General features: G+C 37.1%; 2 protein-coding genes across 6 annotated transcripts in view; both read left to right on the plus strand.

Annotated features, from left to right (window-relative positions):
- The window catches only part of MARCHF6 (membrane associated ring-CH-type finger 6), a 74,000-nt gene extending 71,668 nt beyond the window's left edge, over nt 1–2,332 (plus strand). For all 3 annotated transcript variants that reach the window (XM_081325923.1, XM_081325922.1, XM_081325924.1), the window contains one exon: nt 201–2,332. In XM_081325923.1, the coding sequence (XP_081182049.1) occupies nt 201–291 (91 nt within the window). In that variant the 3' untranslated portion in view covers nt 292–2,332. The remainder of the gene's footprint in view (nt 1–200) is intronic.
- Nucleotides 2,333–2,460: 128 nt separating this feature from the next.
- ROPN1L (rhophilin associated tail protein 1 like) lies at nt 2,461–13,297 on the plus strand. Of its 3 annotated transcripts, none has more exons than XM_081325925.1 (6): nt 2,461–2,725; nt 7,616–7,775; nt 8,296–8,419; nt 8,840–9,001; nt 11,482–11,657; nt 12,964–13,297. In XM_081325925.1, the coding sequence occupies exons 2-6, from the start codon at nt 7,645–7,647 to the stop codon at nt 13,022–13,024; spliced, it is 654 nt and encodes a 217-aa protein (XP_081182051.1). In that variant the 5' UTR covers nt 2,461–2,725; nt 7,616–7,644; the 3' UTR covers nt 13,025–13,297. The 3 variants fall into 3 exon arrangements, with proteins under 3 accessions (XP_081182051.1, XP_081182053.1, XP_081182052.1); XM_081325927.1 differs by lacking the exon at nt 2,461–2,725 and adding an exon at nt 4,110–4,390 and having other exon boundaries at nt 7,618–7,775; XM_081325926.1 differs by lacking the exon at nt 2,461–2,725 and adding an exon at nt 6,378–6,402 and having other exon boundaries at nt 7,618–7,775.
- The last annotated feature ends 1,529 nt before the right edge of the window (nt 13,298–14,826 follow it).

Here is a 14,826-nt window from a genome sequence, read left to right on the forward strand (position 1 = left end):
TGTATCCCTTGAAAACAGTGGAAGTTCTTTAAAAAAAACTTCAGTGAAATTGTATCTTTTGTGAAGAAATGCTCCTTCAGTTAGTTTTTCATTTCAGAACTAAATTTGAAATGATGATGATGATGATGATGATGATGATGATGATTTTATTATTATTTTATTATTATTATTATTTAAAAAACCCTCTTTTTAAATACTAGATATCTTGTTGGGCAACGACTTGTGAATTATGAACGAAAAACTGGAAAACCAGGGACATCACCGTCACCTCCTCAATCTTCACAAGAATAGAAATGGTCACATGGAATTACTTGATCTTCCCTTGCCTTTGTGTTCTTTGTCATAGACTGGTCATTATTATTTGGGTATTTCCAAACTATTTTCTCAGCTGGGTTTTTATATTTTAATTTTGGTTTCTTTTTTCACAGCATTCAGATAGCAGTTAAGGCTATGTACTGTCTGCAATTTCTGAATTTACCAGTACTGAGATCTGTAAATGTGTAAATAGCAATATCCCAATACCCTACAACCTCGGATTAAAATGAATGTTCATTGTACATCTTTAAAGAATATTAATTTATTAAATCAAGTTGTCACTTTATTTTGGATTGCTTTTTCTGTTGACATACGTGCCACAAAACAATATTGCTGTAGACAAGATATATATTTCAAAAGAATCAGTTCCATTTTTATAGCAATGGCTAGCTTATCAAGGATATGAAAATGAAATAACCATTACAATCAGCAGTGAAATGGCTGTGATAAGAAAACCTGAATTCCATTTGATTTTTTAAAAATATTTCTGTATAACATCAAAGCTGTTGTACATTTTTTATTGCCTGATTTTTTCTCATGTGATTTTATTTGTAATACTGTACAGTAGAATGGATCAGGACAAATTTTCTCCTTCAGACAATTTTAATCGTTTGATTGTGAGGCATTAATTTTTTGGAACTGGAAGACAGAATTTTAATGAAATTTTACGCACTTAAAATTCAATAGAAGAAAGTGGCAGATATATCTAAATTGGCTAATTGAGAGGTTTGTATAAGAATTTATTTCCATTGTGTAAGCCAATATTTCCTTTGTTATGAATTGAAATGTGCAAAGATTTATTTACATTGGAGTATAGGAGAAATGGCTATCTGACTTATTTACCAAATACAGAAAAAGTAAATGATAAAAAAATGCAACAACTTTTTCTGAATTGCTAGAACTTTATTACAACCAAAATTACAAAGCATACCATGGAGCTCATACTCTCTTATATCTGTAATTTTAGAAATGGTCAGCATTTTGCATGGCAATTAATTCTGAAGGATTTATGAATTTGTGTATGTGGGAGGGAACCTAAATACTATAGTATTAACAGCTAGAACAAGAAACTGAAACATTAAAGAATCTCTTGATTTTTACAATAATTGCACCAAACCTATCCCCCAAGTTATTTTTATATGTATAATTCTTTTTTGCAGGTAATAATAATATATTTTAATGTCATTACTTCTGAAACACAAGGTGAAATATGAAATGTTTTAATTTCTTTATGTGTTTGAAAATGCAATTTCCTATTCAAAAATGGCGAGAAGTTTGTTTTTTAGATTTATTGTATTCATAAAATGCTATGCAGCTGTGTTACCACTCAGGACTGCATCCTGAATATAATGTAGTTAAATTATGTGATCAAATAGCTTGCTGTCTTCAGCATGTTTTTGTACTGGAAGAAAAGAGTTATTTGGGTTCTATGATTTTAGGATGGGGGTGAAGATTTGGAGTCTAGATTTCCAATAATTTATACTCATGCACAATGCTAAAGTACAGTAGAAATGAGGTTGTGCTCTTTCTCCACTACTGATATTTTGAGCATTACCTCAATTTTGGCATTTTGAGTAATACAAGGATTAATGCATTTTATTTTAATGGTGTTAGATTTTTTTGACATTGCTCTCATTAAAAAGCATAGTAATGAGAAGGTAGCCAAAATCCCCCACTTGCTTTTAACTGTCTATACTTTAGACAGATCTTACTTATGAGTTTTTGTATCTATTTCTTTTGGAAATGCAAATACTACAATTTCAGTATTTTGTGCAAGAGCATAGTTTGCCCACAATTACAGCATTTTCTAGTGATAAACTTTCAGTTGCACAAAATTAGTTCTTGACATCTTTATTTTTTAAAAAAGACAAAGCAATTGAAACAGTCTTTCCACTAGGATATTGCCAGCAATGCTGTGCTTCCTGTAGCATTTTGCAGAAATGCGGTAACTTGTAATTTGTGTTTTTATCCCAGACAACCTGGTGGTCAATGATTATTAAAATTTGTTAAGAAAAAGTATTGGTCTTGCTTTCTTTTTGCTGCTATTTTAACAGTAATGATAAATATGGTTTCTCTTAGAACCTTTCTTTTATATCTGATCATCTTCAAGTGTATTTGATAACTTAAAATAATGTACAAGAATGTTTTAACATGTCAGTTTGCCCAAAAGATGAATTGCATACTGTATTTTATTTCAGTGATACAAACTGGCATTAGTATGTAACATAGGGAGGCATTTTGTTCCTTCACTTCATTATTATTATTATTATTATTTGTCTATATACTTTTGTGCCTTCCTTTTAGGCCCCAAGATCCAGAAAATTGCTTTTACATACAAATTCTACCACAGTGCCAAATACTGAATTCTGCCTGCTGTGATTAAATTACAAAATATGTTTAAATCTGCCAAAGGAAAGTACACATTACTAGAAAATCTGTATCTGTCCAAAGTTGCTGGAAATTAGCAAATGTGCTTAACACTTTGTTTCATTTGTAATCAATTTAATTTCTGAAAATATGTATTGTTCCAGTAGAATGTTAAGTTTCTGTAGCTACATAATATGTGTAACTATTTGGTTTGACAAATGTGGCACAGCTCCCTTGCAGGTCTGGAAGTGGGTGTTTTAATACAGGCATGTCTCCCTGTCAGGCAGGCTTTGTTAAGAGAGGACATATATAAAGGTGCATCTTTCCCCACATTTTTTTTTTCATTGAAGGGAGGGGAAAAAATCTCGTGTACAATTTACTTCTATGAGCATTTCAGAGAATTAAAGTAAGTGGCGTGTTTCCTAAGTTCCAGTAGAATAATCTTTTTCGAATTGTACTGCATTGTGGTGCTTTATTTAACCAAAGAGAAAATCCAACATCTGGTATCTAAATGGCATGGGTCCGGGTTATTTACGGGAGCACTTCTTGCCGGCGTTAACTTCCCATCGCCCTGTGCGCTCCCACAGAGAGGGCCTCCTCAGGGTGCCGTCGGTCAGGGAATGTCGACTGGCGACTCCCAGGAGGAGAACATTCTCTGTGGGCGCGCCTGCCCTGTGGAATCAGCTTCCAGTTGAGCTCCGGATGGCTCCCGACCTTTGCTCGTTTCGCCGTGACCTGAAGACTTGGTTGTTTGAACAGGCCGGCCTGGACTGAGGGATTGGATTTTAGAGTTTAAATTTTAAAAATTTTAAATTTTAGAATGTATTTATTACTTAGGGCTATTGATTTAATTTTTATACCTTGTGTGGTGTTAGCGTTTTAACTGCCCTGTACACCGCCCCGAGTCCTTGGAGAGGGGCGGTATATAAATCTAATTAAATAAATAAATATGTTGGTGTAAATCTTTGGGCATAAATAATTTAATCTTTTTAAAGAATATTTAAAAGTGTGCTATCGCTCCTTTTTGCAAATTTTACCGTGTATATATTGACTTCTATTTACACTCTCCTTTTTTAAAATTAAAAGATTAAGCAGCATTTAAAACTGGTTTAAAAGTTTTATCCCAGAGCAAATCTTTACCAAGCTCCCCCCCCCGCAAAAAATAATAATGAGAAGTTTCGAATGTGCCACATTAACGGCGCCTGCTCGAGGGCGCGACGTGTTCCAAGATACGCCTGCGTCATCCAGGACCGCGCGGCCTCACGTTACCGAGCGAGGTGTAAAAGTGCGCGGACGCAAGAAACTAAAAGAGTATTAACAGCTGACGTAAATTCCCGCGAGGGAGGCGGGAAAAAGAGAATTTACCACAGAGGTTCGGCGGGATAGGAGGACACTTCAAAGACCTACGGCGGCTCTCAGTTGTCATTCTCGATTCTTTCCGTCGTTGCTTAGGAGACAGGCGCGCGTGCTGCCATGGAAACCTAACTGGCGCTCGGACCTTTCGAGAGCGAGGCCGCCGAGAAACGAAGCCTTGGCGTGGCGGCGGCGGCGGCGGCGCCTCCACCAGCTGCCCTTTCCGTCGCTTCTGGCCGCTGAACAGCAACTTGCCGTTAGAGCAGAAGAGCCGCTTGAGCCTGAGGAAGGGGGACGAGGTTCCCGTTCCAAGCGCGGGGAAGGGTATTAGTTGGGGGCTGCTCCTTTATTTGCGGTATGGTACATTTATGCTCCCCTTTCTACAGAGAGCTTATTTGAACAACAACCCTAAGAGATAGGTTGCAACTAGAGAGAGAAGTTGAATACGTATGGATAACCGACCAAAGAAAATTTTATTTCCTGCCTGAGAGCGTTTTTAAACTCTAGGCTCCCTCACTCCAGTCCAGCCGGAATATTTACTGCTGGTTTCATCACGCCATCAGCTGAAAACACGTTTATTGAATACAAATATGAGAAGTAGAGCTACACTTGCTACCCCCACAATACAATGCATACCACACTTTTTACGCATATTCTATGGCAGGGGTAGGCAACCTCGGCTCTTTTATGACTCATGGACTTCAACTCCCAGAATTCCTGAGCCAGCTTGGCTGGCTCAGGAATTCTGGGAGTTGAAGTCCATGAGTCATAAAAGAGCCGAGGTTGCCTACCCCTGTTCTATGGGTTACAAGGCGGACTGTAAAATAATGTATTTTAAAGGACCTGAGCAGTAATGTGGTCAAGGCCAGGCGTCCTGCTTTAAATCTTATTCAAACAAATAGAAGGGAGTCTTAAGGCTAGTAGTGCTTTGAATAGGTAAGCAGCACCAAAAAGTAGAAGCCTGGTAGCCCTTTATGAATGTAATCTAAAAGTATCTGGATGCGTCAGCATTTAATAAAACTGAATTGCTTAAGGGAGTGGGATTTACAAATGTCTGCCTGTAAATACAGGCCCTTCACAAGAAGGAACCCTATGTATAAGGCCTCTTGTGTTTCTGTAATTGGACCCCAAATCATTTTATCTGGCTACAGTAAGTCTTTCCTCACATACAATATCCCAGAACATACATTTTCTATAAACCAGGTTCTATAAATCATTTTTTCTTTAAACTAGTTGTGTTTGATCAATACTCAAAGTGTGGTTGGGTCCTCAATCATTTTTAAGAATGTAAAGGGGTCCCGAGACCAAAATGTTTTGAGAACCACTCTGTTAGACTACCCATCTCATCCCATGCCCCTTGGAAAAAGTGTATTTCCTAGGGATATTTGTTAGCTGCGAAGTTGTGTCCGACCCATCGCGACCCCATGGACAACGTTGTCCTAGGCATATATTGTAGACCAGGGGTGTCAAACTCAATTTCATTGAGGGCTGCATCAGCATTGCGGTTGCCCTCAAGGGGCCGGGTGGGTATGGCCTGGGTGGGCGTGGCCTACTGGGTGGGCGTGGCTAGAGTGCGTATGGCCTACTGGGTGGACGTGGCCAGCTCTACATCGTTTGCATCAAGGGTGCCTATGGGGGCCCGGGCAGGAGTGGGGCAGATCTGAGGGTCTCTGGCAGAAGGAGGGTCTCTGGGCCAGGGCGAAGACAGTGGGGGCCGTTCCCTCACTGTTTCCAGGATGGCTTCGCGGGGCACATGAAACCACTTTGCGGGCCAGATCCGGCCCCCAGGCCTTGTGTTTGACATGTCTGCTGTAGACCAAAGATGATGTAGAAAGCTGCCATGAACACTAATTATAGTTTTAGTATTTTGTATATTGAAATTCTGCTGAGTGTTATGTTCTGCACTTTTTCATTAAACTAACAGCAATATAACATTGTAAACACTTGGATTGTTTATTAGAAGAGAAAAATCAATAAAAGATTTGTAGCTTAGGGTTGAAATGAGGGGTCCTTTGGTGCTCTCTGAGCACTGTTGTTTTCTTGCAGATGTTTCATTATCCAAACTAAATAACATCAGTGCTAGTGCAACAAACATCTGCAAGAAAACAACAAAGCTCCAAGAGCACCAAGGACCCCTCAGACGAGAAAAATGTGAATTTCTGGGTCTGGATATTATTCCTGGAAAATTGTATTGTTAAGAACAATATATTTCTTGCTAAATGCCCTGAGAATCATTTGATTAACATGCAGAACCTAAATCTATGTTCTTTCTAATATAAGGATTCTGATTTTATGAGATATGGATCTAAAACCTGATTTATCAGACATCATTACAGTCATCATTCCAAGGTTTTACTTATTTTCAGGGTATGTTTTATAGTGGTATGGAAAAACAAATGGGAGAAAATTTGACTCACATGGACCAGAGATAAACATGCAGATTTTTTTGAGTACTGTACACAATACTGTAACTGCTGGTTGCTTCAGAAAAGATATCACAAAAATGACAAGAGAAAAAGACAGTGTAGCTTAGGTGGTGCAGATATTTACTGATGTATGGCAATGCATCTTACTAATGAAATATTTCTGATGAATCCCCATATGGAATTCTGGATTATGTTGCATTTAGGTTTGGTTAATCAGAGGGTTTTAAGATTTAAGCAACTGAGAAGTGAGAGCTTATAGCCCTTAGGAGGAATAAGTTGTTATTAATGAAGTTTGGTGTACAAAACCTTATGCCTTTTAATATAATTTGTTAGTCTGTACAAGTGCCTACCAGAATCCTGATTTTTAATGAGAGTAATCAGTGCTAAGTATAGGAGAATAGACTAAAGGAACTAGAAAACATGCAAAATAATTTGTGGCAGAGCAACAAGTGTATGTGGGAGTCCACTCTCAAATTATGAAGTAATATTCTAATTGACTGAAGCATATATCACCCATTTATAGAGGATTATACTTATTTTTCCCCTCCCGTCCATTAATCTGAAAGTTGGAAAGGCAGCTCTGGAAAATGACTAAAAGAGTGAGGGAGCAATACCTTGATGTGAGCAAATGTCTGTTTTCATAATTTGGATGTAGCTTAATATAGTTAATTTTGTACTAGAAAATGAATTGGCATTGTTTTTGCTATGATTACTTGTTGGCGGCCAAATCTAGTATCAGGACAAAAAGACAGAAAAGTTTTTTGAATTATGTTTGTATGCAAACAATCTTTCAGTTATAAATAGGTGCCACCTATGCTTGTATGTTTTCTAAGTAAGCTGTTATAATATGAATAAATTTCCAGCTTGCTAATGCATAACAAAAGGGGATGTATTCAGTAAATTTTATTAGCTTTATAAACTTATTGGGGCACCTTGGGAAAAATCATTTCTTAGTCTACCCTAAATTACAAGATGTTACTAAGTTCCTGTGAAGATAAAATAGGATAGTCTTATATGTACTTCCTTGAACTCCCAGAGAAAAGTGAGGTGTATGTGATAGAGAACTGATATTAACACATATTATGCCTTTATACATCTCAAGAGTTTATTTTAGAAAACATTAATTAATGAATACTATTCTTTTTAATTTTCATAGGATTCTAGTTTGGGACCTTGAATAACCATGCCTGTTCCAGATGTTATGTTCTGTGCACAACAGATTCATGTTCCACCTGAACTGCCAGATATTATGAAACAATTTACCAAAGCAGCTATTAGGACCCAACCACGTGATGTTCTCCAGTGGTCTTATGGGTAAGTAGAAAACCAAAGTTAGGTATCTTAATTAAGAAACTTCGCACAAGCATTTAGAAGTATATCTGTGCTCAGAGTAATTATTTCAGCGTTCACATATCACCACAGACATCTGATATCATTAGTCTGTTCACAGATAACCATTTAGGTGCCCACCTAGTCTCCTGTGCCACCTGATTTTTAAAATACATTTAGATCTTCAAATTTATTTTTAAGGAGTCTGATATACTGAGGGTTCAAAAATGTCTTTAAGCCCAGAGAGGCCACATAGGTATTCTAGAAATGGTGTTGGCTGCATCATTTTAATTTATTTGGAAATATATCCAGCTATTTGGGAGAGCAGGTTAATCAACCCCTGTCACACTCTAGCTCAAAGTCTAACTAAAGAGAGTAAAAGCAAATATACTTTTCCCCACTTATGGTTTGAGTGTAAGCTGTGGTACTGATTTTGAAAACTCTATAAGCATCATTTGTTTTTAACTTGAACTACCTTTTGGTATTCGGTATGGCACTATTATAGGTACTTCTATGCTTTGTCAAGAGGAGAGCCTCTTCCTGTGAAAGAACGTGTTGAAATGCCAGTTGCCACACAAAAAAATGATACTGGTTTGACCCCTGGCCTCCTTAAAGTTTTGAACAAACAGGTAAAATAATTTTTTAAAAGCTGAATTCTACATTAACACTTGTAGATTTTTAAATGATCTGAACTACCTAAAATGATTTTTTTCTTTGAACTAGCTGTTGTTTATTCCTGCAGAAGCACTTTCAAATTATAGACATATAACATTCCACATTAAGCAAGTAAAATAGATATAAAATAGGTCACAGAAATATAGCACGTTAAAAAGTATGTAAAATAAATAGGTTTAAAACTAAATTACATTCAGCCAGTAACAGGTCACACAATCTATTTGGCAATTTCCATATGGGCCATGGTTGTCCTTGACCAGGTGGCAGTCAGTCAAGTCAGCCTGGTAGTGACTAGTTTTTGAACCAACTAATTTAACAGTTAATTTCCAGTTTTGCTTTCTTATATTTTCTTTACGATGTACATGCTTTTACAGTTGTCAGAAAAGAAGACTGTGGATTTAACGGAGCTCCATAAAAAGTGGAAGAATTTGTGCTTACCAATAGAACAACTGCGTAATCTTCTTCGATTAGACAGCTTTGAAGGTGGAATAGAATGGATGAAATTTTTTGCCCTTTGCTGTAGTGCTCTTGGTGGAGTACGTAAGATATAAAAGTATACAATTGTTGTTCTACTGAAATGAATAATAGAGGTGTTTAAAGATAAAATTTTATTGTAAATTTTGGTTAAATGTATAATGACGAGATAACAATTTTTTTTAAAAAAAGTTTGAGATTCAGAAGATAGGACACACACACACACACACACACACACACAATATTAATAGGATCGAATTAGATTTGTGTGCATCATTTAAAATAGAAAATCATAAGTGCATTATGGGCACGAGTGCATGCAAATATATACACATACGTATATAGATAAGATTTTTAAAAAGTTTTAAGTTTATTTAACCCTTTGTTTTGATAAATCTACTTTTTAAAAACTGGAAAATGCACTCATAGATTCAGAATTATTTCATCATTTAAATTTTCATTCTTCAGAGTGCCAGTTGCATTTAATCACTATTTTTGTCACATTTATATTTATCAAATATAAAATACAAAGGGAAATTTAAAAATAATAGAACACGGGGGGGAGAAGAAAAGAAGAAAATATGGGGTAGAGAGGGGAAAAAGAAAGAAAAAGGCATTCCAACTCTCTTTAGCACAGAAGATAACATTACAACCTCAGCTTTTTATTTTTACAAAATAGTATATACTAGCCATTTCTACAACAACAAACCTACCTAATCAGCAAAAACAAAATCAAAGTTTCAATTTTTTTTCCATTGCAAGCACAAAATCTGGAAGCATATACTATTCCCCACAGCAAGGAAAGCAGATGGTTAAGCTGATTCTTTTATCCAAAGAAGAGAATATATTTAATTTTGTTTCTATTTGGAAATTGCATTTGACAATTGTTTAAAGTTATGATGGACCTACCTACCTTGAGGCTACTTACAACCCGGATTCAAAGTTACCATGGAAGTCCCTCCCAGGTCACAAGGCTGAACTTTGGGAGCTCAATTGCACAGCTTCATTTACACTCTTTGCAGGATCCTGCAGTCATCTAAATCATTGCCCCTTCTAGTTGGTGAAAACCTCCAGGATGGCAACTGCCATGTGGGTCCAAGCAGTGAAAATGAATCACTGCAAGAGTTCCTGGGACCTTTTCAGGAGGCCTTAGTGTAATCCCCTTCTTATTTTTTTTATCTCTAGACCTTATCTGCCTGGACAACTTCTATCCTGACTGCCACCTTCACTTTTTAGAGAAGGTGATGGAAAAGATATTGTTTTTCACCTTTAAAGCTCTTGATGGCATGGGTCCAGGTTATTTTATATATTTTATTAGATTGATATGCCACCCACCCTGTGACTCTGGATGACTTACAAACTATTAAGACTGGTAAAACCATTAAAGCCATTGTTCCAACACCATCAGGTGTTGGAACAAATTCTTCTCTGTTGCACCAAAGATGATCACCCAAGCCCCTCCAGTACCAGGAGGGACCAGATGATCCTGAACAGGGCCACCGGGCAACACTCTGCAGATTCAATAACTGTTTTACTCTGTTATTTATGGTATTGTAAGCAGCCCAGAATCACTTGATAGTGAGATAGGTGGCGGACAAATGTAATAATAATAATAAAAAAGAATAATATAGTGTTGAAACTGAATGATTCCTGTTCACTATACATAGAATGAAGGCTTCTGCTAAGCTTGTAAGCCGCCCTGAGTCTTTGGAGAAGGGCGGGATATAAATGGAAATAAAATAAAATAAAAAATAAAATAAATAATATTTGACAGTATTTTCTATTAAATATTTTATGATTTCCATTTTGACTGGAAATGTGGTATTAAAAATGTTTTGTGTGATCTGTTTGCCATACCAATCATAGAGTTATAGGCACATGATAGCCATTAAAACACAAAGCCATAGAACATATATTTGCAACAAATGGATAAAATTAATAAATGCACCCAGCAATATAATAAAATATAATAGCCAACCCCAAGATCAAAATCCAAAAGTCTGATGGGAGAGAATCATTCTAAATTCCCTCCTAAATGTCAGCATGTTTTCTGTTGGTGAATTATGGAGAACCAACCTCATGCAGAAGTAAGGAAAAATATGTAAATCCCCTATGGAGTGTTATATGTGCCATTTTCTGCTATAACCACAATGAGAAATTGCCAATACTTCTGGTTTCCTCACTAGATGTGTGCAATCATCATGCATTAAAACCTCTGGATGATTTACATATTTTTCACTAAGAACTGCATAATGTTTGAAGTGGTATTTCTGGGTATTTTATATAGTCTTTCCCAATTCATTTTTTTTTATGAATGCACACGGGATGAAATAAACGCAGGTTTCATTTCACACATATTTATAATGAACTGTGCTACCTTTTTGCATTTGCTGCCCTGTGGTGTCTTACTTTTGTTGTACATTTCTGTGGAAAGAGAGACTATTTAAATAAATGTACAGTATTAGAATAACTAAAAGTGAATCTCAGCACCTGCCTTGCATTCTAACATATATTTGTTTGCTTTTGTTTTGGCTTTTCTTAGACCCTGCTCAGTTCAATGAAGCATGCATGTGAAATTCTGACGCATGATCCAGAGGGCGGACCAGCCCGTATTCCATATTCCACTTTTACATTTATCTATTCTTACTTGGCTAGCTTAGACGATGAAATAACAGAGGAAGTATCCGAGTCTTTTCTCAAGTCTCTTAAAGAACAAGTGTAAGTATTAATGGGTGTATTGAAACTTGTGGGGCCTCCCCCAGCAAATTGAACAGTTTTTTTTACCTCATCTTGCCTCACTCCAAAAGCCCAGAACCTTTTGATCATGAGATCTCAAAGTCTGTATCAGTTTGGCAGAGTGCTCCACTAACCCTCCTTTCCTACATCTCTATAATTCTCTGAAGCAGTTTTGAGAAGTGTCATACAGAAAGTAGATTCCAGTACAAGTGCAGTGTTTCCTGCTCTGCAAGCTATATGCAATGTTTAAATATAATTTTCACTTTCACAGCACAAATTAGGATCCATCTATAATATTGTTATCTTTAACCAGGATTTACAAACCAATTTCATACTATAATTTTAATGCTTATATACAGATGTAAAACTTCCATGGTTGAAGCTGGAAAATAAAACTAGGGAGAATAATGTGACAATCAAAAGAAGAGAATTATTAGCTTGATGTAGGTCAGGCCTGCCCAATTTGTTGAGAGGAAAATGTGACATTGATAAGTGAAAAATCCTCATGGGCCACTGCTTCGAGTGCCAGTCAGCTGTTCTGTGGCTACTAAAACTGGAGCCTTGAAAACTGGCAAGAAAGCTTGGATGTTCTGAGCAGCATCTTTTTGAGATGGTGGCAATGGTTGTAAATTTACTTTGTTGGAAAACCTTGGCAGGCTGCATGTTGCGCTGGCCTGTTCGAACTAACAATCAATTTTTATTATGGTCACAGACCAGCATTGCAAATAAAGCATTAAAAATAATAAAAATTAAACCAAAATAACATCACAATTAATGATGGGATTATCAGTGGACAGTTAGTCTGCCTAATTTTGCATACAGTATAACAAAATTTGGCCATGTTCAGAGAAACTACTTCACACTAATCTAATAATGAGTCTTTAGTACAAAAGTAAATTGTTTTATAAGTTCTAATTCTTATATAATATTTGTTCTACATGTATCGATTAGAGGAAGGGCTGGCAAAACCATGCTTTGCATGTACATTTGTAAATGCTGGATGTTGTCAATAGTTTATGTTTATTTAAGTACAGATAGGATCTTACTGCTTGCTCCTCTTTTGTCTCTTGTTTTCCTGCCTCATTCGGGCACTTAGATGTTATAAAATGGAAATCAAGTTAAGCTACACATTGGAGGTCGTCTTGTATGATAGAAATGTTTTTTTTAAGCAGAAATGTAGAATTTTTCCTTCATGTATAAATTGCATGCCTGTGCAGTGAGATGGATTTGATGCATAATACTGGTTCCTTCAATAATACTAATGAAAAATAATTATTTTCTCATTTAGGTCACGTAAAGATTACATGGTTGGCACTGCAGATTTCTCCACTGTAAAATTGATGCCTTAGAACAGGAATATAGCAAAATGTTATGTCAAATATGTAATAAAATTAGAGTTTCATTAATGTAATGTCTACGTGCTTTTCAGTTTGTTGAACTACCAGTAAAATGTGTACCACCTGATTGCCTGAGGTCAGATCATGGTTTTATGAATATTGACTGTTGTTTCAACAAGCAGTATTTAGAGTAGAAAATCTAATTTGAGACTTCTATTTCCAGTGTTTGAGTCAACCTGGCTATGCCATCCATTCAGTGAGAGAGAACATTGTATAAATGACATAGTATCAAGTGTGCAGTTCTCCCAAGGCTCCTTCCAGACTTTGATTTTAACAAGTATCTTCTAGATTTCTCCTGTGCTTGAGATCCTTATACATAATTTCTGGGCAACAATCATATAAATGCAAAATGATGGTCTAAGCTGCCCATTATTTTTATTTCCTAATGTCTGGATATACATACTTTGTCAATTCACTATCTGCAAAATTGTGGTAACAGTGAACATCATAGGTTTATTGGCACTGTCAAAATAATTCAGTTTATTAAAACTTGTAGTTGTGATTAGTAAACTTGCACAAAACTGGAAGGCACTGAAAGCTCCAGAAGAAGAGGTGATCAGGAAAATAATGGAATGTGCAGAAATGAATAGATTAACAATGATAATTAAAGACAGTCAGAGTATTATGAAATTTGGGGAAAATTTTATGAGTGGGTGAAAAAGAGAATATGCTTAAAAGACAGGTAACACTAATTTAGATGGAAGAAAAATGAGGAGATAAGGATATTATCTTACCTAATATAGACATTGAAAATCTAAGGAGAGGAGATGCTCGGACATCACCCCTGAATTGTATCGGAAGAGGAATGGGAGGGAAGAAAGGAGAGGAGAGAGGGAAGAGAGTAGAGGAGGGGGAAGTAAGTAGGAAGGTTGGAGGGAAAGAGGAGAAGGGAGAAACGGGAGGGGAGTGGTGAGGGAAAGAGGAGAGGAGAGGAAGAGGAGGGAAGTAGGAAAGAAAGGAGAAAGGGAGAAAGTAGAGAAGAGGGAAGAGAGAGAAGGATGGATACAGTGAAAGGGGAAATGGACAAGCAGCACCCAGACTTACGTGTATGTATTTATGTATGGCGATATATTTGTTGACTTGCTTGTGGAAGAAATGGGAAAATAAAATTGAATGTATGTATGTAAACTGAAACAACAAAAAGGAAATTTGTCTTAATATTTCCTGATCACTTTGATAGTAACTAATTCTTAAAACACTGCATTCTGGTCATATTTTGTCCGACTCTTCAAATGGGGGTGAGTCCAATCTGAGTAACGAGGATAATCAGGTAATTGAATAAGAAAGCTAACATGATGAAATTATGCTAAAATTGGAAAGTCCCTCAGCTATGGAAACTGCCTGGGTAATTCTGATCTCTGTCAGTATAGCCTGTCTCCCAGGATAAATAGAGCCAGTTTGGTCTAGTGCAGGGGTGTCAAACTCAATTTCATTGAGGGCCGCATCAGCATTGCAGTTGCCCTCAGGGGTCCGGGTGGGTGTGGCCTACTGGGTGGGCGTGGCCAGAGTGCGTATGGCCTACTGGGTGGGCGTGGCCAGCTCTACATCATTCGCATCAAGGGTTCCTATCGGGGCCTGGGCAGGAGTGGGACAGATCTGAGGGTCTCTGGCAGAAGGAGGGTCTCTGGGCCAGGGCCAAGGCAGCGGGGGCTGTTCCCTCACTGTTTCCAGGATGGCTTCGCGGGCCACACGAAACCACTTCGCGGGCCGGATCCGGCCCCCGGGCCTTGTGTTTGACATGTCTGGTCTAGTGG

This window comes from Vipera berus (genome assembly GCF_964194415.1).
Source record: "Vipera berus genome assembly, chromosome: 3".
NCBI classification, from domain to species: Eukaryota; Metazoa; Chordata; class Lepidosauria; order Squamata; family Viperidae; genus Vipera; species Vipera berus.